The 19,109-nt window shown below is 33.6% G+C and overlaps 2 protein-coding genes and 4 long non-coding RNA genes across 13 annotated transcripts; 3 read left to right on the forward strand and 3 right to left on the reverse strand.

The window, feature by feature from the left end:
- Positions 1-595: 595 nt before the first annotated feature.
- LOC129946443 (uncharacterized) lies at positions 596-2,715 on the forward strand. Its single transcript, XR_008781601.1, has 2 exons — positions 596-876; positions 933-2,715. It is a non-coding gene; the product is annotated as an uncharacterized LOC129946443 (long non-coding RNA).
- Positions 2,716-3,986: 1,271 nt separating this feature from the next.
- On the forward strand, positions 3,987-8,519 carry LOC129946437 (uncharacterized). Of its 2 annotated transcripts, XM_056056626.1 has the most exons (4): positions 3,987-4,023; positions 8,033-8,126; positions 8,183-8,267; positions 8,334-8,519. In XM_056056626.1, exons 2-4 carry the CDS (start codon positions 8,086-8,088, stop codon positions 8,517-8,519), a joined length of 312 nt encoding a protein of 103 aa, XP_055912601.1. In that variant the 5' UTR covers positions 3,987-4,023; positions 8,033-8,085. The 2 variants fall into 2 exon arrangements, with proteins under 2 accessions (XP_055912601.1, XP_055912600.1); XM_056056625.1 differs by lacking the exon at positions 3,987-4,023 and having other exon boundaries at positions 6,623-8,126.
- Positions 8,520-8,872: 353 nt separating this feature from the next.
- LOC129946435 (uncharacterized) lies at positions 8,873-10,691 on the reverse strand. Of its 2 annotated transcripts, XR_008781587.1 has the most exons (4): positions 10,578-10,691; positions 9,364-10,515; positions 9,061-9,306; positions 8,873-8,990 (listed from the first exon to the last, which is right to left on the reverse strand). XR_008781587.1 is itself a non-coding variant. In XM_056056624.1 (2 exons), exons 1-2 carry the CDS (start codon positions 9,793-9,795, stop codon positions 9,061-9,063), a joined length of 678 nt encoding a protein of 225 aa, XP_055912599.1. In that variant the 5' UTR covers positions 9,796-10,347; the 3' UTR covers positions 8,943-9,060. The 2 variants fall into 2 exon arrangements, 1 of the variants encoding a protein (XP_055912599.1); XM_056056624.1 differs by lacking the exon at positions 10,578-10,691 and having other exon boundaries at positions 8,943-9,306; positions 9,364-10,347.
- LOC129946441 (uncharacterized) lies at positions 10,589-11,425 on the forward strand. 2 transcript variants are annotated; one of them, XR_008781599.1, is made up of 4 exons: positions 10,589-10,724; positions 10,785-10,946; positions 11,001-11,169; positions 11,289-11,425. It is a non-coding gene; the product is annotated as an uncharacterized LOC129946441 (long non-coding RNA). The 2 variants fall into 2 exon arrangements; XR_008781598.1 differs by having other exon boundaries at positions 11,001-11,385.
- A 182-nt stretch (positions 11,426-11,607) lies between these two features.
- Positions 11,608-13,512, reverse strand: LOC129946439 (uncharacterized). The gene is made up of 3 exons (XR_008781593.1): positions 12,634-13,512; positions 12,353-12,566; positions 11,608-12,290 (listed from the first exon to the last, which is right to left on the reverse strand). It is a non-coding gene; the product is annotated as an uncharacterized LOC129946439 (long non-coding RNA).
- Positions 13,513-15,007: 1,495 nt separating this feature from the next.
- Positions 15,008-17,840, reverse strand: LOC129946438 (uncharacterized). 5 transcript variants are annotated; one of them, XR_008781591.1, is made up of 5 exons: positions 16,713-17,840; positions 16,061-16,645; positions 15,751-15,990; positions 15,523-15,694; positions 15,008-15,461 (listed from the first exon to the last, which is right to left on the reverse strand). It is a non-coding gene; the product is annotated as an uncharacterized LOC129946438 (long non-coding RNA). The 5 variants fall into 5 exon arrangements; XR_008781592.1 differs by having other exon boundaries at positions 15,020-15,461; positions 15,751-16,008; positions 16,061-16,116; positions 16,168-17,840; XR_008781590.1 differs by having other exon boundaries at positions 15,026-15,461; positions 16,061-16,116; positions 16,168-17,840.
- Between the last annotated feature and the right edge of the window lie 1,269 nt (positions 17,841-19,109).

A 19,109-nucleotide genomic window follows, 5' to 3' on the forward strand; every position in this document is an offset into this window, starting at 1 on the left:
TCCATTTTAAGGAATAAACAATAAATTAAGTAATATTGCAGGTGTAACAATTATTGATTGTTTGTATAGTCAGCGGTTTCATTTAGATGATGTTTCATAGCATAATGCAGAAACCAACAATAAATTCTAAACAATTTGTATGGATTGTCCCCAATTGCTGTTGAACCATGATCGGCAACATCTGCCCCTAGAAACTACTCTTGCAGCAGCAACAAAAGCAACATCTTCTGATTCCACAGAGTGCAACAGCGCGCGGCGATTAGTTGTGAAAGTAAAAGAATAGAATTGAAATATTTATATCGTTATCAACTCACTTAATCCACATCTTCTTCAAGGTCCAGGCTTGTAGCTCCAAATGTCACGCTGATGCTAAATGACTACAACTTGCACACTTAGCTGGCTGAGACAGGGACTACTGCTGCCGCTGAGGCTTATACAAACGACGCATGGAGATGAGGTACGTAACTAGGCAGAAGGTCGATTTCGAAGCAACCTGTTCAGAGAATATAGCACATAAATGACGGGAGTTGGATATCATTGGCATGTCTTCTTTAAAAATATATTATAATTAATTTAAATAATGTCCTACTTTAGAATTCCAGGCAATTTTAGTAAACTTAAAGACTGGCAAAATAGAAGCTGAATTCCATGAATTCATAATGTCAACTTCTATGGCTGCGCAATCCGGAAACCTTTACCTACGCAATTGAGATTTTGGAATTTGGCTCCAAAAAGAATATCAAAGTAAATGACCTTAGAAGCCAAGATTTTGTATTCATGACCGACTTACGAGCTCTATTTCAGTAATTCTATAATTATAATAGAATCAATAATTGACCAGAAGACTCATGATGGCAGGCGCAGGACTACTTCAAAGTAAGTTTTACATAAACCACATACTTATGAAACACTAATTGATGTGTCCTTTTCAGCAACAAATCAAAAGGAAACTTCGAAGTCGATTTGACTCTGCCGTTCAGTTGATTCCACGACATAGTTGTTTTTCAAATTTGTATGTAATTTAGCATAGTTAGTTTTTAAAATTCAATGGCATTAATTAAAGATTATAGACGTTAAAATTTATTTGAGTTATTGAGTAATTAGAACAAATAAAAATAAAAGTAATTTTTTCACGAAAAACATTTCTTTTTTGTTTTCAAAAATTTGATAAGCCCTGGTCAATTATGAAATTAGTGGATAACAGCTTTTCAATTGAATTACAAAAAAAAACTGAATTAAGTGGTGTTTTGTTTTATTTGCCTTAAATTTCCTTTTTGTATGTGGACTTTTCTTTCACCTTTCAGCAACCTACAAAATCACTGCCGGGTGAACCTTTGACAGAGAAATTCAAATGGATAAAACTTCACAAAAATTTTGGACGATGATGTCGGACTACACGTCTCGCACACTCAATCGCCCAAGTAGAAAATGACGAAACTAGGAAAAGAAAATTGAAAAATTAGAAAGAAAGAAAAGAAAAAAAAGTTAGGATGGGAATAGGTAAAGGACAAAACAAAAAATGCACTGACTGACCTTACTCAAGCTTTCGCAAAGGAACGTCGCGATACACCTAGGTTCGCCTGTGGCCTTCCTGGTGCAGACATACGCCCTTTGCAAAAACTCCAGTAATTTCAGAAAAAACATTACATTCATTAACCGCGGTCGCTGTGAATTTTCAAACACTCGTCGCGATACGACTAGGTACGCCTGTGGCCGTCCTGACGCAGACATACGAGGTTTAAAAATCCACACCAAGTTTGGTTAGGACAATACAACATAAAAAAACTGAAACTAGTACAACATTAACTTATTCGCCAAAAAAAATGTTCCAACTGGGTTGGAACACCCTTTAATAACGTTGGGCGCCATTTTGTTGCGGCACCCTTTAATTACGTTGGGCGCCATTTTGTTGCGTGGCAAGAGGAGGTGTGGAGGTGGTTGAAGTGGAAGGGTAGAATAAGGATGAGGTAGGAAAAAGAGATAGGAAGATTTGGAATAGGTTAGGTGGGATTGTTGAGATCCGGGGGACGCGGCCTGCTTGCGGTGCACGGCGTCAGCTCGTCGGACGGGGGGGGATCTTGCCCCCGAAACTCAACCTCGCCTGCAGACAAAAACATATATCAGGCCAAGGAACGAGGAAAAGGAAGGAAACATAAACGGACAGACTATTGGCACATCAGGGCACTGCGGATGTTAGTGCAGTGAGGCCATTACCCACCCTACCTTTAGGTATCCGTGGCCAGTTTTGGATACCCCCAAGATTGTGGTCGATGATCGGCTTCAGGTCATCTTAGGTCCATGTCCACTCCGCTACCCTCGACACCCCTGAAAAAAAAGACTTAGCACAACATTGCTTCGCTGGGGCGAAACAGCAATAACAAAAAAACTATTTTCGTTCCTTCAGTAGGCGTTTTGGAAGTTTATTCACATAATTATTTTAAATTACAATTTTTGCTTACAGTCATTAAACTTTTACACAAATGAGAAAAAATAGAAATTGGTACTGAAAAGCCGCGTTTCAATATTCAATTTTGATACCCTTTGTAGTATCTTTCAATCAATCAACGACGATGCCCTAGCTCCCTACCCCTATAGAGCTCTGTGGAGGTGTCGGCTAAGACTAAAACAAACAACCCAGTGACTGGACGCGATTCAACCGCTCACCAATTTTCGGTACCTCACAAGAATATGTTTTAAAACAAGAAACCAGAAAAATTAAATAAATTGAGAACAAAAAATCAACTTCCACGCCTCGACTAATTGTACAAATATAAATATTTTTGTATACGTACAAATTTTTTAAACAAAGCAGAACAACTTAATTATAGGGCAATCACTACACATAAAAAGCCACGGGGTAAGTATATAGGTAGGTATATAGTATATAGCTGGATCTAACTGATTGCACGTATCTATTGTTGATCGCTAAATAGATGGAATTTTCACTTTTTTTTTATATTTTATGAATCCCTTTTTTTGTTATGGACATAGGGATTTTTACACTATCCTCTTTTGTATTTGTTTAACTTTGTGCTTTGAATTCCACTTTTTTTTTCATTAAAAGATTTCCTTTTTTTTGGCGGCGGCGGCCCAGCTTTCCGCAAATGAGTTCGGGCCGCCGAAAATAAAACTGGTATATAAAAATAATAACTTTAATTAACTTCCTAAACTATGAAAATTCACTGGACTCACCACCTTTCTTTTGTTCTTCGCTTCTCTTCTTTTTTCAGAGTTATTGGCTGAATCACAAATTAAATTATATTTCCACTTTAGGCAATCGGCAATTAACACTTTCTTTGCTCTAAGGAATCAAATAAAAAAAAAAACATTTTTTTTTTTATTATTGAACGCCGTTTAACTTTAAGAAAAAAATACCAGAAATCGTCGTTTTTATTTTTACAATATTTGAATTTGAATTCGAATTCACTTTCTTTACACGCCTCTGTGTGCTAGTCGGCTAAATGAAGGTATGCTAAAATAACAACCCACACCGGCAAAGGTATATTCAGACGATGTATCACTAACAGCAATATCATCCGATCGCATACCCACCTTCACATATTGTATTCCTCCACTCACATCATCAAACCCAAAATAGTGGGAGGCCATGCTGGTGTTAGTACTCCTCTAACAAAATAGGGGTATTATTATCCCCGAGGTGTGTTCGTAGGTCAAAAATTGGGGAGACCTGTAACACAGATTCACCTGAGACCAGAACACTACAAACATCACATTACATAATAACGAAATTATAACATTAATAATAATAAAACATTTAATCCATAACAAACAATAACATGCAAAAAATGGTTGTTTACGAAGTCTAAATACGAACCTAAAACAAAACTAGTATCGTAAGAATTCAGGTCACACGCAACTTAACTAATCTAACACGCAACCCAACTCGCCATTGGAACACACCTATTATTTTGCATCCGTGTAGAGATTGGAGAACTGTCAGTCACCGATACCATTATGACTTATGAGCAAGCAGAACACGGCTGCGCAGTGTGCTTTCCTCTGGTAAGTTCATGTTTACTTTTCCCTTTTTTTCTTTTTATTTTATATTTTGTTTATTTTCATTTAATACAATTTTGAGAAAAATAGAACTGAAAGATTAAAAAAACTTAAAACCTAACAAAAAAAAAAACAATTCCAAAACTTCGTAAAAATTTACTTTCGACTCAAATAGCTTTTCGAAATTAAAAATATTGTCCAACTCTTTTTTATTTCACAGAAAATATTGTTTTCGATAATTAGCTGTTTTTTATTAAAATCTAACAGTCCGTTTTTCATAAAAAAATAAAATCTGCAAGAAATAGTACGCAAATTTGGTAAAAATTGGTGTTCGTTTCTTGATATCTCTCAAATTAATTTCATTCATCCAATTTGTAAAAATTTAAGAAATGCTTCTAAAATTGATAAAAATTTGTTGTCGACTAAAAATCTATTTAACAAAACTAGATTTTCAAACTAAACTAGTTCCTTATATTAAGTATTGTTGGTTGTTTTAAAATTTGTAAAAATAATTAAACTAACGGGATGGGAAGTAATTAGTGTGGGCCGCATCCGAGCATTTTTTTTTTAAATCAGACAGACAATAATGGTAGATTATAATGTTGGGTTGCATCACAGTCTGATTCAAGAATGTCAAGACTAAGATACTTGAAAAAAAAACTTTGAAAAAACTGGACGAAAAGCAAAACAATTGAAATGCACGACTGGATCGCTCGAACCTGCTCATGTATCCAAAGAGTCTGTTTAAATATAAAAAGTAATGAATTTGTTGATTATTAAATATTATTAATGGCTTGTGCAGAAAAAAAAATCGGTTCATTAGTTCTAGAGAAAACTTAAAAACAAAATAACGGTTCTTTTCTGGAGCAATACAAAAATATGACAAATCAAAAATCTAAAATAAACATGTTACAGAAAATTAGTCGACTTAAAAGGAGTAAAAAAAGGCTTCGGTCTGATGAAAAGAATTCTCTCGAAGGAGAAATCGTTTTAATGGAAGGTATAAATCAAAACAGCAAGATTTTTGCGAAACTTATTTTATTGCAAACGTTCGTCCTGCGGTTTCAATTTTCTCAGAGATCAACTTGGATTACACTTGCCCCATCCATCTTCCTTACATAGGCGTTACAATATATAACACCTATACAATTTAATTGAAGCCTCTAGCTTTATTGGTTCGTGAGATATTAAGGGTTAACCAAAATTTTCACCTTTTGTTTTAACTGCTATTGTAAAAAAACCACCCACACAACTTCTTGAGAGAAAGTTATCTTTTTGAATAAAAAAAAATAAGATCAGTTCTTTTCAAACTAGAAAAAAATATTATTTTAATTTATTTTATGTACAATGAGGTACATACATGTACATTGGACATATGTACATAGGTACCTCATCATCCAATTGACACCAGTCAACAACACTTCATTACGTTTAAAAACATATAAAACAGAAAAATGTATTTGGGGAGATTTTACAAAATTGAAGAAAAAGATGAATTTATAAAAGAAATCCACATGAATACACGCAACTAGGATTTACATATCCGATTGTAAGAACTCGATCTATAAAGACAACCTTGTCCTAGCTTTGTTTTTGTTTCTATTTCCAAAGACAACTGTAAATATTCTTTTTTTCTCGTCGTCAACAAGGACGACAAGTGATCAACTCTCCTGCAAAAAAATCAAAATTAAACGAGTTTTGTTTTCATTTGTGAAGAATGATCTTGGTGTATTATGTGTTACTGTGCATTAGGATTATGAGAGGAAAAGAACATACAAAAATGATTTCAGATTTTTCTTTGCCTTAGTTTTCATTCATAGGAAAGAAGACGAGCAACATAGCTTTCGTGTATTCATTTAGTGAATGTGTTGAACTTTTTGAAAAAGCTCTTTCTTTGGTTGATTTCAGTTTCATATATCATTTCTCGCCCAGTAGCAGTACCCGTAGCATGATGGTTAGTGCGTTGGACTGTCATGCAAAGGGTCTGGGTTCAATCCCTGCCTGTGCCACCTTAATTAAAAAAAATAATTTTCGCGGGTACTGCCTCTTGCGAGGAATTGACAAATCCTTCAAGAGTAATTCTTGTCATGAAAAAGTGCTTTCTCAAAACTAGCCGTTCGGATTCGGCCCAAAATTGTAGGTCCCTTCCATTCCTGACAACAGTACTCGCACACAGGAATGGTTGAGAGATGTAAGTCACTAGGCCCTGGTTCACAACGGACTGTTGCGCCACCCCATTTGATTTGATTTTGATATCATTTCTCGCCATAAGGGTGAGACATCTGTATATTTATTATCTGTGATAAAAGTATTACAATTCAAAACTTTAGGTAGATTCAAATGAAGACACATGAGTCTGTTAACCACATGAAATCGCGAAAGAATACACACGGACGTGATGAACCAAAACTTAAGAAGAAAAAGGATTACAAATATAAAATTTTTAATGCCTCAATAAAGAAAAAATACTTTACTTATTTTAATTATTTGCCAAAAATTTGATACGATTAAGAAGTTATAATTCAGTAATTTAATATTTGACTTGAGTAGATACAATTTAGGAAAACCAAAAAAAAGTGTTATTCTTGGGTAAATTTAATATTCTTTTAATTACTCAAAAACTAAGATACATTTAAACATCTAATTTTCTGTTTTTTTCTTATTCAAAGTAAATAATAGCATTGAATTTCAAAAAAAAAAAATATACTAAATTACATACAGTTTAGAAAAAAAATTCAAATTTATTTCAAAGCTAGCTGCGCCACATCAAAAGTAGATTATCAATGGATGGGATTCCAAGCAAGTCGTCGAATCAAATTGTATGACTTGCAATACAACTTCGTTTTATTTGGTTGCTAAAAAAGTATTAATTAGTTCTTTCAAAGTTTGTGGTTTAAGCCTAGTACATACTTCCTCGTGAAGTGAACGTTCGCCAGCGGAGAAAGTGAACTTTTGACATTGCTCACTGGTACACACTTGTGAGTACACGTTGTGAACATGAACAATCCAAATGTCAAAGCTTCACCAACAGTTCCCGTACATTTTGCACGTGCATTGCCCGTGAACGAAAACTCTCCACTTTGTTCTCCACTCAGCTTCACGAGCAAGTTCACGGGTGAACCAAAAACTGAAATTTGTATAGGTTCACGAGATGGTTCACAAGTATGTACTAGGCTTTATGTAAAACTTACTTTGGAGTAGTATCGACATCATAAACCTTCTGGACATAGAGGAAATATATTATCTAGAATCCCGACTTAATGGGTTTGCTCTCTTTCGGCCTACAAGCTAAATTGATAGGATTTTGTCCATAAGGATAAGCATGTGTTAGTTGTCCCGTGCATTTCTAATGGGACCAAGCCATTATGAATGTAGTTGTTATCGAATTTGTGCCAATATTGCTCGACCGCGGGGAAAGAAACTATGAGGTGAACTCAGCCGTTCAAAAAAGAGATCCGTTGAATTCAAAAATTGAAAAATGAATGCAATATTTTAAGAAAAATGAATTTTGCAACTTATTTTTAGTGAAAACTGTGCTAAAAATAATATTTGACTGCGTTTGGCAAACAAATTCTATGATTTTTATAAAAAGTTTCGATAAAAACAAAAAAAAAAAAAATCATGTAGAAAGTATAGACGTACCATAGAACTGCAATGCAAACGTGGACTAATTTGTGTTTAGCCCAGTTTTGACAGATTTACAACGAGGTGAGAATTTTGACAACTCAACAAAATGTAAACAAAACAAAATTCATTCCCAGTAATGCAAAAGAAGGTAAGGCCGTAATTGAATTGAATAAAATGGGTTAACATTTATTGAGCTGTGGAACAGGTTAAAGTGTGTTAAAATTTGACGTTTCTATTGATAGAGAAATTTGCTCTTGCTTTTGCAACTTTGCGTTCAAACCAAACGGAAATGGAGCAAGAAAAAAAACGAAGGCAGGCTGGAAAACCATACAATAAATTTAAGTTTGAAATTAATTAATTTATATAAATTCAATGCTTTTGTTTTCTAGGTCTCACGAAGAAAAAATAAAACTCATTCAAACTAGGATAAGTTTGGATGATATGTTTACATCGAAAAATGCAAACATTAATGATGGATGGAGGTTTGTAAAACAGTAACAAATTTCTGTTAAATAACGGTTGTTTTTTTCAATTGAAGGTGTATAGCGGAGCGCTTTGGAGACCCCACAAAGGATTTTAAGGCATGCAGGCAGCTATGGAAAAATATGTCACAAAAATACAAGGTACATTGTTGTGTATGTTCTGCCATACCTTACACACACTTTTTCATAATATTTTTTCGATCACAGTCGTTCTTTGAGCAGCATACTGGTGATGGTGCCGGTGATGATGCAGCCACAAATAAGGAAATGGAATCCTGGCCCTATTTCCAACTATTTCACCAATATGCTTCCAAAAAGCACAACTACCACCCGCCTTTCCTCTTAGAAAGTTCATCGGGAGTAGTTTCGCTGGAACCTCTGCCACCAACTTGAGATATTGGTTCGGAGCTGATGTCATCGCCGAGATTATCTTCCTCTCTGAAGTTTACTTTCACTGAGATTGATTCGCCAACATCGCCCATTGCATCAACCTCACGTCCATCAACATCAGCTTCCGTTGCAACACCAAAGTTTAGTGCATACGAAAAACACTGCATTAAACGTGACAAAAAGCTGTCCAAACAAATGGGTACACTCATGGCCGTTTTTGGGCAAATGGTTGCAAAAGATTACGCAGATATTAACGTAAACAATCTGGTTGTCTGTTCCTCATCAGAAGATGAATAAAAAGTGATTTTTTTGATTTTGGTATTTATGTTTTTTAATTATTTGGAATATTTTGCATCAATCTTTGAAGCAACGAATTGCGAAAAAGTAATGCTTCAGCTGTGTCACTTTCATCAACTCCTAGATTTTCCCCAGTGTTGTCATTGGAATGAAATAATTCTTCTGGATCACCTCTACCTTAAAAACGATAAAACAAAAGTGACTTAAAATTATAATTATTTCGATCATTGTTTTTAAGAATACTAACCTAAATCACCAACCCTTTATTAAAAATATTTCTCCATCTGCTTTTCATTATTCCGAAAGCACATTCAACAACGTTTCTGGCTTTACTATGTGTGGTGTTGAACTTTTTTTCATTCGAATTGGATGTTTTGTAAGGTGTTATGATGGGTATTGGATGTAAACGACACGCATATCCACTATCTCCCAGCAAGTAATAGGGTTGCTTTGGATAATTGCCACTTTTGTATAGTTGACTGTTTTTCAAAACCTAAGAAAAAATGTGTTATGAATATTTACTTGACAAGAAATATGTTGTTGAACTTACACGAGTGTCATGTACTGATCCAGGGAATCCAACAAAAGCGTCATTAAACATCAATTTGCTGTCAACAACAGATTGACATTGGATCGAATAAAAACGTTTATAGTTTAAATATTCGTCATGTTTTCTTACAGGACAAAGTATCCTGATATGAGTGCCGTCTATAGCTCCTATCACATTTTGAAATATATTAGGTTTGGAACGTCTGCAAAATTTATAGCCAATGTCCTCATAGTTATTAGGTTGAACATGTTTAATGAGATGACACATGGATCCGCAAAAGAAATTAAGCATTTTGTGCGCAATGCTCTTCACTGTATATCTGCTCATTCCAATAAAGCCACCAGCAAGTTGATAGCTACAACCAGATGCCATCCAGTAAAGGAATACAACGAGTTCATACTCATTTGTCCGACCACTCCGTTTCCCTGGCATGAGGCCCACAATCGTTCTAAAAGTGGAACTTTTCAACCGCAAATGTTCACGACATTTGATCTTATCGTTGTTGAGAATTGCATCGATGTCTTCTGAAAACACTCGAAGTCTTCCATAGCTTACACGGGTAATCTGCCAATAGGATTTATTATTGGAAAACTTTTAACTTGAACGTCAACTAATAACTTACCCTATTACGCTTTGATATTTTAAAAGATATAAAAGAATCACAGCAAAATACTTTAAATTTGTCATTTTTCTGAACCAAATACGAATTAATTGTTTTGTTTCTTTTGAAATGTATGAAAGATATCAACAATTATTCAGTGTTACCACACCGAATAAATCAATTAATCAAAATGGGAATTTTGTTTGAATATTTTTAACTGTTGTTTTAAAATATGGCATTAGAATCGAGAACAATAAATAAAAAAGATTTTTTTTTAGTTTCAGAGACTTTTTATTAACCCTGTTTTCTTAAAAATATGTTTTGTAAGCGAAATTATTTTTCCGCGAACAAGAATCCCAATTTTTGTTCAGGGAAATTTCTTAAATTATCGAGGGAAATTTGTTTAACCTGCGCAGAAATCTTGGTTAAAATAATTGTTTTAACGCAATTCACACAGCAAATGGCTAAATTTGATCCCACCTCAAAGAAGACGTCAAATTTTAATCGTGGTAGAAGTTTTAACGCAAATTTTAGCGCAATTCACACACGGCCTAAAACAATTAAAATGGAAAATATCAACTTATTTAAATAAAAATATATAGTGAATTTGTACTTAATTTAATCCTCAGATAAAGAAGAAACCATGGAGAATGTTGCAACAGAAGAAGTGGAATTATCTGAAGGAAGCCACCAAAGCTAAAATTGTATCTATTCTGGAACGAAAAATCATCGGCCACGAAGAGGTACAAATGCAAGATAAGTGCGTTCGTCCCATTCATTTAAAACACAAATTATATGAATATTGTTGTTTTTTTTTTAGTTGATAGTCATAGGTTCTTTTGTCCCCAATTTTTAACCCAACTGAAGGAATGAGAAGAACCGATTAGAGCGAAGAGGTAGATATTGCAGAAGACTGAAAAGCTTCGCGATGAAACCGGACTGACATGCTTTATTCGTTGAGAAGGATATACATGTCAAAAATGTGAGTATAAAGTTATGGGATCGCTGGATCAATTAAATTATTTGATACCAATAGCGCAGGCACGTCATGTGTCACCATCTGTGCAATGCAAAGTACTTCTTAAAGCCAGCGACCGACAGGCGAAGGATTGCAGTCTACACAAGCCCTTCGTCATGATGATGATTTAATCGTTAATTCACTATAATCAAGAGTATGATGAAGTGAAGCTTAAGGGAAGTATCCGGTAAGAATATTTTTATAAATAATAAAATAGGAACTATCTTAATTTTTTCTCTCTTTTTATTGTACGTCTTCGAACTTAACTTAAATGCCTTCCAATTCATCTATGATATATTGCTGTAGATGCCGTCAACATATTCAATTCATTTCAAACCTAACTCCAAGAATTACTTCATCAATTTAGTTTTTTTAAATATTACTTTTTTTTTAAATAGAAGGCACTCATATACATACACTGCAACAAAAAATTGCACGTACATCTGAATGTTTAGATTGAAAATGCACATACTTTATCAAAAATACTTATTATATATTTATTTTTTCATTAATTATTTTCTTTATTATGATAGAAGTAAAAACAAAATAAAATTCTGTTACATAGACTTCATAGGAATAAAAAAACAATAACAAAAAGGGAAGAAACTAAAATTAACATACAAAATTGCACATACACTTTAAAGTTTAATAGTTAATTGCTTCGTTTAGTACCTAGTATGGTAACCTTTTGCCTTAATAACATTCTTTAAAGGGTTTTGCATGGACAGGACTAGTTTTGAAGTCACTTCCGGTGGAATTTTGTTCCATTCTTCAATTAAAACGGCTTTCAGTTGATTTTTGTTTCTTATTTCCGATTCTCGGATTTTCTTTTCCAAATAATCCCCCTTGAGGAATGCTAAGGGTCGTTGTCTTGCACTAATGCAAAGTCCTCGCTTAAGCCCATTTAATTGGCGCTGGCTTTTAAGTTGTCTTTTAGTATTTGCAGATAAACCATTTTATCCATCGTCGACTCAACAAATACTAAATTTCGCACCCTGCTAGCCCCCATCACTCCCCAGACCATGACATTTCCGCCTCCATGCTTCACTGTTGGCTGCATATTTCTTGTCTCCAAGGCCGTGTTTGGTTGCCGCCACACAAACCTTCTTCCATCCGACCCAAAAATGTTGAACTTACTCTCGTCAAGGAATATCACGTTCTTCCAGAAATCATCCGGCTTCGAAACATACGCATTTGCATAGTCCAAACGCTTTTGCACGTTATTATTAACGGATGAGATTTAAAGCATGTCGTCGACTAAAATCATCTTCACTTCAGGATTTGTTTCAATACCGCTTCGATTTGTTGCTGAAAAAAAAACACATCAATTAGGTAGTGCTTTCAAAGTTTGTGGTTTATGTGAAGCTTACTTTGAATTAGTCTTGTCATTATAAACCTTTTGGTCAATGGACGCACAATTAAATTGTAGCAAGTTCATTGGTTTATAATTATAAAACTTATGCTGGTAATTCGAACCGTTGATTAAAAATTGTGGCAGTTCCTGATGATCTTCTAAGTGATTCCAGTTAGTTCTTGATTCAATAAGCATTGCGTATTTAGGAATTCGGCTTCTATTTTTTCTTTCTATATAGGAAAATTCTAAATTGGTGCATACGAAAATGATTTGATTTTCATTATTCAAAAGGCTAACCAAAGGTTTTTAATTCCCGTCATTTAGGAGGTGTCCTCCCAGCAGGTTGCTTCAATGTCGACTTTCATTTCACCATCTGGTGGTCTGCGTCGTCCTAAAGTGCCCGCAGTAGCCGATGACTCGGTCAGCAGTGTCCTTGCCGTTCTTTAGCGAGATATTTGGCGTTACAAGCATCGATTTATATCTAGAAGGTGAAGATTTAGTTGCTTTAGTTGCTTGAATCATACTTCTTGGCAGCTGATGAATGGGCAAAGGACGTTGAAAATCCTAAAGAACCATAGAACTTAAAATATCCGTGTTAAGATTACTCGTAAGTAAATGAATGAAATTGGTTTCTAATCGGCAGCACACGAAATGAAAACACGAAGGAGATGCTTATAAAGTCGATTTTTATTATTATGTACTACATCTTCTTGAATTGGTAGTAAAGTATATTATTGGAGTAATCAATAGCTGCAACAAAGCAACTTAAATATTTTTTTGTTTACGAGATACTTTTTTTTGAAAGTACTTACGTACTTAAGCTCCGAGTAGAGTAAGTCTCATTTTTTTCTTCTGGTACCTGGCCTATTGTTTTTTCAATTAAATGCACTTGTAGCACTTAACCGTTAAGGTTTTTGATCTGAAAAGAAATAAATTCTGTTAAATGTTCAGATAAAACAAAATAATTTACAAAAACTTACTTGTAGAATCTCAAATTGAATGTTTTGTTTTTGAAATCGAAATTGTGGAACTGTCATTTTTGACAAGAATTCAATCTGACATTTTGCCTTTTTTCCACCACTCACATGTATTCACCTATACAGAATTGGAGAGAGTTCACCTCGAATCAAATTTGAGGGTTTTTCAGGTAGGACGGGTACCGGTCGGGACTCTAGATAATATGGCAGACATCATAGAGGAAATATATTATCTAGAGTCCCGACTTAATGGGTTTGCTCTCTTTCGGTCTACAAGCATGTGTTAGTTGTCCCGTGCATTTCTAATGGGACCAAGCCATTATGAATGTAGTGGTTATGGAATTTGTGTCGCGGGGGAAAAAGGTGAACTCAGCCGTTCAAAAAAAAAAGAGATACGTTGAATTGAAAAATGAATGTAATATTTAAAAAAAAATTAATTTTCAACTTATTTTTAGTGAAACTGTGCTAAAAATAATATTGTACTGCTTTCGGCAAAAAAATTCAATGATTTTTATGAAAAGTTTAGCTAAAAACAGAAAAAACATGCCGAAAGTATAGGTGCACCCTAGAACTGCAATGCGAACGTGGCCCAATTTGAGTTGTACCCTGTTTTGACAGATCAACAGCGAGGTGAGTATTTTGACAACGAAAATTAAAACAAAAAACAATTTCGGCGATTTAAATTTTAAATAAATCAAAACAAAAGTCAAAATTAATAAAAACAAAGTTGTTAATAGTACTCCTGATTAACTGTTCTATGTATATTTTATAAACAATTTCATGAATTATATTCTGTTCTTCTTAAAACGGTAGTCCGGAAATGACGAAACTTTTCACAAGTAACAACAAAAGATCTATGCCGGCTTTGATCCAACTGCCGATATTCTACACGTTGGCAATCTCCTAGTAATAATTGGACTTCTGCATTGCTACCGAGAAGGACACAGTCCAATTGCGTTAGTTGGAAGAGCTACGGGTCTTATCGGTGATCCTAGCAGCAAAAAAAAAAAAAACAGAACGAAACCAACTAGGGTCGTCGGTCATTGAGACAAATTAATTGCTATACGAGGAAGAAATTGCATTTCTCATTGAAGAACACAAAAAATTAAAAGAGAAGAGAAAAGCACAAACGATTCTAGCTGAAGATTTGACGCTTCTAGTCCATGGAGGTGATTTTTAATTTATAAAGGAAATGTTGAAGGACTAGGTGAACTGAATTGCAACGAAATCCGATCATTGAGATTTTTCCAGAGCCTGGACTATCCATTCTTGATCTGGCAGATTTCAAATGGTGTGTTGAAGGTTAAATACATTTGTTTTGTTGTTTTCGAATTGTTTGAGTTTTTTTATCTAACAAACATGCCAAATATCCATATACAATGATATGGATTCTTAAAGAAGCATTTTTTGAGAAAGGCCATTCGACGTTTTTTTTAGTCTTAAGCTAATTGAAAATAGTCCATTTTAAAAGCAAATGTAGTATATGTGTTTCGTTCCCATTTTCATATTTTTTTAATTTTATTTATTTATTACATCAATTAGAGTTAACAGTATACTTAAATAGACTAATGAATATGACAAGTTTTATTTAAAATTTTATATTATAAACTAAGAATGTAAAGTTAAAAAAATAAACTAAGCATATATTTGAACGTATTTCTATTAATATGAAAATTAAATTCAATATAATTTGATAAGTATAATATTGTATTCTTTTTATGTGATAAGGAATTATTTAAACCATTAAACATGTAGACTTTTTGATTTGTTAATCATGATTATTTGTTTTTAAAATAAAGTGAAATTGATAAAAATATGTTTTTAAATTCTATTCGGCACCCAACCTTATAATACATTAAGGCTTTTGCGAGGATATCTAAATTCATGAAATAGCCTTTTTCAACAAAAAAAATGTGTCATGTTTTTCCAAACCTACAATATCTTTCTTCAGTATTCCGTTTAAATTTGTTTCGTACTTTTTATTAAGAATTTGCAGTCTTAGGTTAAAACATCAAGTTCAAATTTTTGTTATTTGCCAAAAATTCAAAACAACTAAGTGGCTTATTAAGTCATTTGCAATATGCATAACGAATTCAGGGAATTCTTCTATATTGCCAGTCCTTAAGTTTACCAGAACTGCAGGGAATTCTAAAATAGTACATACAAAAATGATGACATTATTTTTTAAATTTCCATTCGGAAGACTTACCAATGATTTCCGACTGCCGTGATTTAGAAAGTGCTTTATTATTTCAGCAGGTTGCTTCAAAATCGAAATTCTGTTCAGCTACGTCATCTGTATCAGCCAGCTTCGTATCCTTGTCGTCCTTCAATGGCAACAAGATATTGAGACATTTGTTGCTACAAGCTTGGATTTATATCTAGAAGATTAAGATTAAGGAAGTCGACCAATATAAATGCTTCGATTCGTACTTACAAAACTGATCTCCGCGCCCTGTTGCGTCAATAATTTGAGCGGCTTGCATTATATTTCTTGGCAGCTGATGAATAGGTTGAGTTGGCACTGTTAGCTATGCCGTTGAAATGTACATACAATCACAATGGGCAGTATCTGTCGTTAAAAACTTGCCTGCAAAAATCTGCGCCTTGTTTGCATTGTCTTCCTGATTTCTTCAGGGAAATTGCTTCCTGCATTATGGTATGTTATTGGCAGTATCTAAAATGAAAACACAGACTATAAAATAAATCGATTATTTTTGCACCTCCTTCGCTGCAATTTGACTTACTTTTTATTCGATGAAGTGAACTTATATATACCCTTTTCACTATAAAGGTTTTTAGTCTGAAAAATAACAAATTATATTAAATATCAAAATAATTAACAAAAACTTACTTTAAACATCCGAAACCCATTGTTTTGTTTTGCAAAATTGATTGTCATTTTTGACAGATCACAAAAATTCCATAAGTTTCTTTTTAGCCCAATCCCCTATTTTGCTTTTTTTCCCACTCACATGTATTCACCGATAGCGAATTTGAAAGAGTCCACCTCGAATAAAATTTGAGGGTGTTTCAGGTAGGACGGGTACCGGTCGGGACTCTAGATAATAGATTTCCTCTATGATGTCTGCAGTAAACAAATTTTTTTGACTTAGTCCGATTTGTGCAGAGTATATCTAATAATTATTAGATATACTCTCTATTTGTGTGTAAACAGAGTTCATAAACGTCAGAGAAAAATGGCGTCCTCCACAATGTAATTTTTTTCTTCTTTCCAGCATTGAATTCCATTTCCATGCTTATTCGCTTTGTAATTAAAAGTTTAATGTGGTTAGTTGTCCACACATTACCTACAGTACTTTCATCATCCCCTTTAAAACAATAATTTAAATTATTTTTATCAAAAAATAAACCAAATAGGTATTTGCCATTACATACATTCTTTACGAGTCAGTGCCGCTTCGTCCTGCTTGTTGTTGTAAACATTATTTTAATAATTCCCGCTCTTTCTGCAGCCAAACAAATTCAGCTGCACAATCTGCCCGACGCTGACAACAGTCTGACGTTTATGAACTGTAGGTACTGCAGTTCGACTAGGTTAGTTCGATCGATAATCTGACTTTATGAATGCAGATAACGCAGTTCTTAGTTGGGCTGACGTTTATGAATACACCCATTCTTTCTTTAGTCGCACTACACGAATGTGGAATGCTTTACTAGACTCAATATTTCAAACTCATTACAACGGACAGACATTCAAAACCAATGTGCATCGATATCTCCTTTCTAATCATATCTTACTTTCCTAATTGCTCGCATTGTGTTTAATTATTATAAGGGTATTCATATCTCCTTGAGTTCGCGCACATTATAACAAAAAAAAACACTATCATGGATTATTGTACAAGAAAAAAAAGAGATTTTCTCAAATAAGCTTTGAGCACAGATAATAATTGTATGCATATGTCTCATCCCTGCAGGAAAAAATGAAACATTTTTTTCTCTTAACAGACAAGCCTTAACAGACAAGAGCTTTTAAAAATAAAGCTGAGAAAGCTCTTTTTGCCTTGCATATTTTTTTTTTCTTTCTAAAAACTTTTCTCATTTGTCATTTTGTTTGCCAATTAATAAAAAAACAAAGTTTGATCCGTTGCAAACAAATTTATCTTTTTTTATGCCCGTTTTGGGCGTAAAAGAAGAAAGGGGTGATAATGTTGGATCTTTTTTTTGTTTTTTTTTTTTTTTTTTGTGAATGTTAGATTTGTTAGGTGTCCGGAAAGGAGAATAGAAGAAGTTGCTTGTGTATTGATATATGAAAATATTGTGTGGGCAAGTAGGGGCAAGTGAATGTTTAGATGATTTGGTTTCTGTGTTTTCTAATTTTAACTTCCCATAGGAAGTTATTGTAATGTGTCCAATTTGTTAAATTCATCATTTTGACATTTCTCGACGTTTCAAGGTCCCTAGAGTCGAAATAAAAAATTTTTAGAAAGATGTTTGTACGTTCGTACGATCGTACGTTCGCGACGTTTTTCTCTTCGTGCATAGCTCAAAACCAGAAGAGATATCGACTTGAAATAAATTTTGTATACAGATAAAAAGGCAGAAAGCAAACAAATATATTTTTGAAAAAAATCCAATTAAAGGTTTTTTTTATAAAAAACTGAAAAAAATTTGTCACCTCGAACATTTTACGAATACAAAATTATTTTATCTCCAAACAAATTAAATAAATATCAGACAGACAACAATGGTAGATTATAAGGTTGGCTTGCATCACAGTCTGATTTAAGAATGTCAAGACTAAGATACTTGAAAAAAAAAAACTGAAAAAACTGGACGAACTTGCTCATGTATCCAAAGAGTCTGTTTAAATATAGTATATCCTGTAAGATCTAAAAATATACCTGCAAAATAAGTTTTTCTTCAAAAATGAAAATTCCATTTAGCTAACAAAAAATAATGAATTGGTTGATCATCAAATATTATTAAGACAGTATAATGGCTTGTGCAGAAAAGAAAATCGGTTCATTAGTTCTAGAGAAAATAAATCGGACCCATTACAATAATCAAAAAGAAACACGTTTTTTCATACAGTTATGTCAAGGAAACATACAAATCAGGGCAATACAAATCTACAAAAGACCCTTATTTGAACAGAAAACAGAACATATTTTATTTTTGCTGCACAAAATGTACTTGTCCATTTTTGAGGAAGTTATCTTTTTGAATAAAAAAAAATAAGATCAGTTCTTTTCAAACTAGAAAAAAATATTATTTTAATTGTTGACACATTATGTACAATGAGGAACATACATGTACATTGGACATCCATATGTAGGTACCTCATCATCCCATTGACACCAGTCAACAACACCTCATTACGTTTAAAAAGATATAAAACAGAAAAATATATTTGTGGAGATTTTACAAAATTGAAGAAAAAGATGAATTTATAAAACAAATCCACATGAATGCACGCAACTAGCATTTACATATCCGATTATAAGAACTCGATCTATAAAGACAACCTTGTCCTAGCTTTGTTTCTATTTCCAAATAAATATTTTTTTTTTCTCGTCGTCGACAAGCGATCAACTCTCCTGCACCTATTTTCAACGCATCACCACCAGCCACAACATACCACAAAAAATCAAAATAAAACGATTTTGTTTTCATTTGTGAAGAATGATGTGTTACTGTGCATTAGGATTATGAGAGGAAAAGAACATACAAAATTATTTCAGATTTTTCTCTGCCTTAAGGCCCAACTATAATAGGCATAAGCAAACATAAGCTTATGTCAAAAACACAACGAAAATTCACTTAAGTGTG

The sequence above is a fragment of the Eupeodes corollae genome, chromosome 2 (genome assembly GCF_945859685.1).
Source record: "Eupeodes corollae chromosome 2, idEupCoro1.1, whole genome shotgun sequence".
Classification (NCBI taxonomy): Eukaryota; Metazoa; Arthropoda; class Insecta; order Diptera; family Syrphidae; genus Eupeodes; species Eupeodes corollae.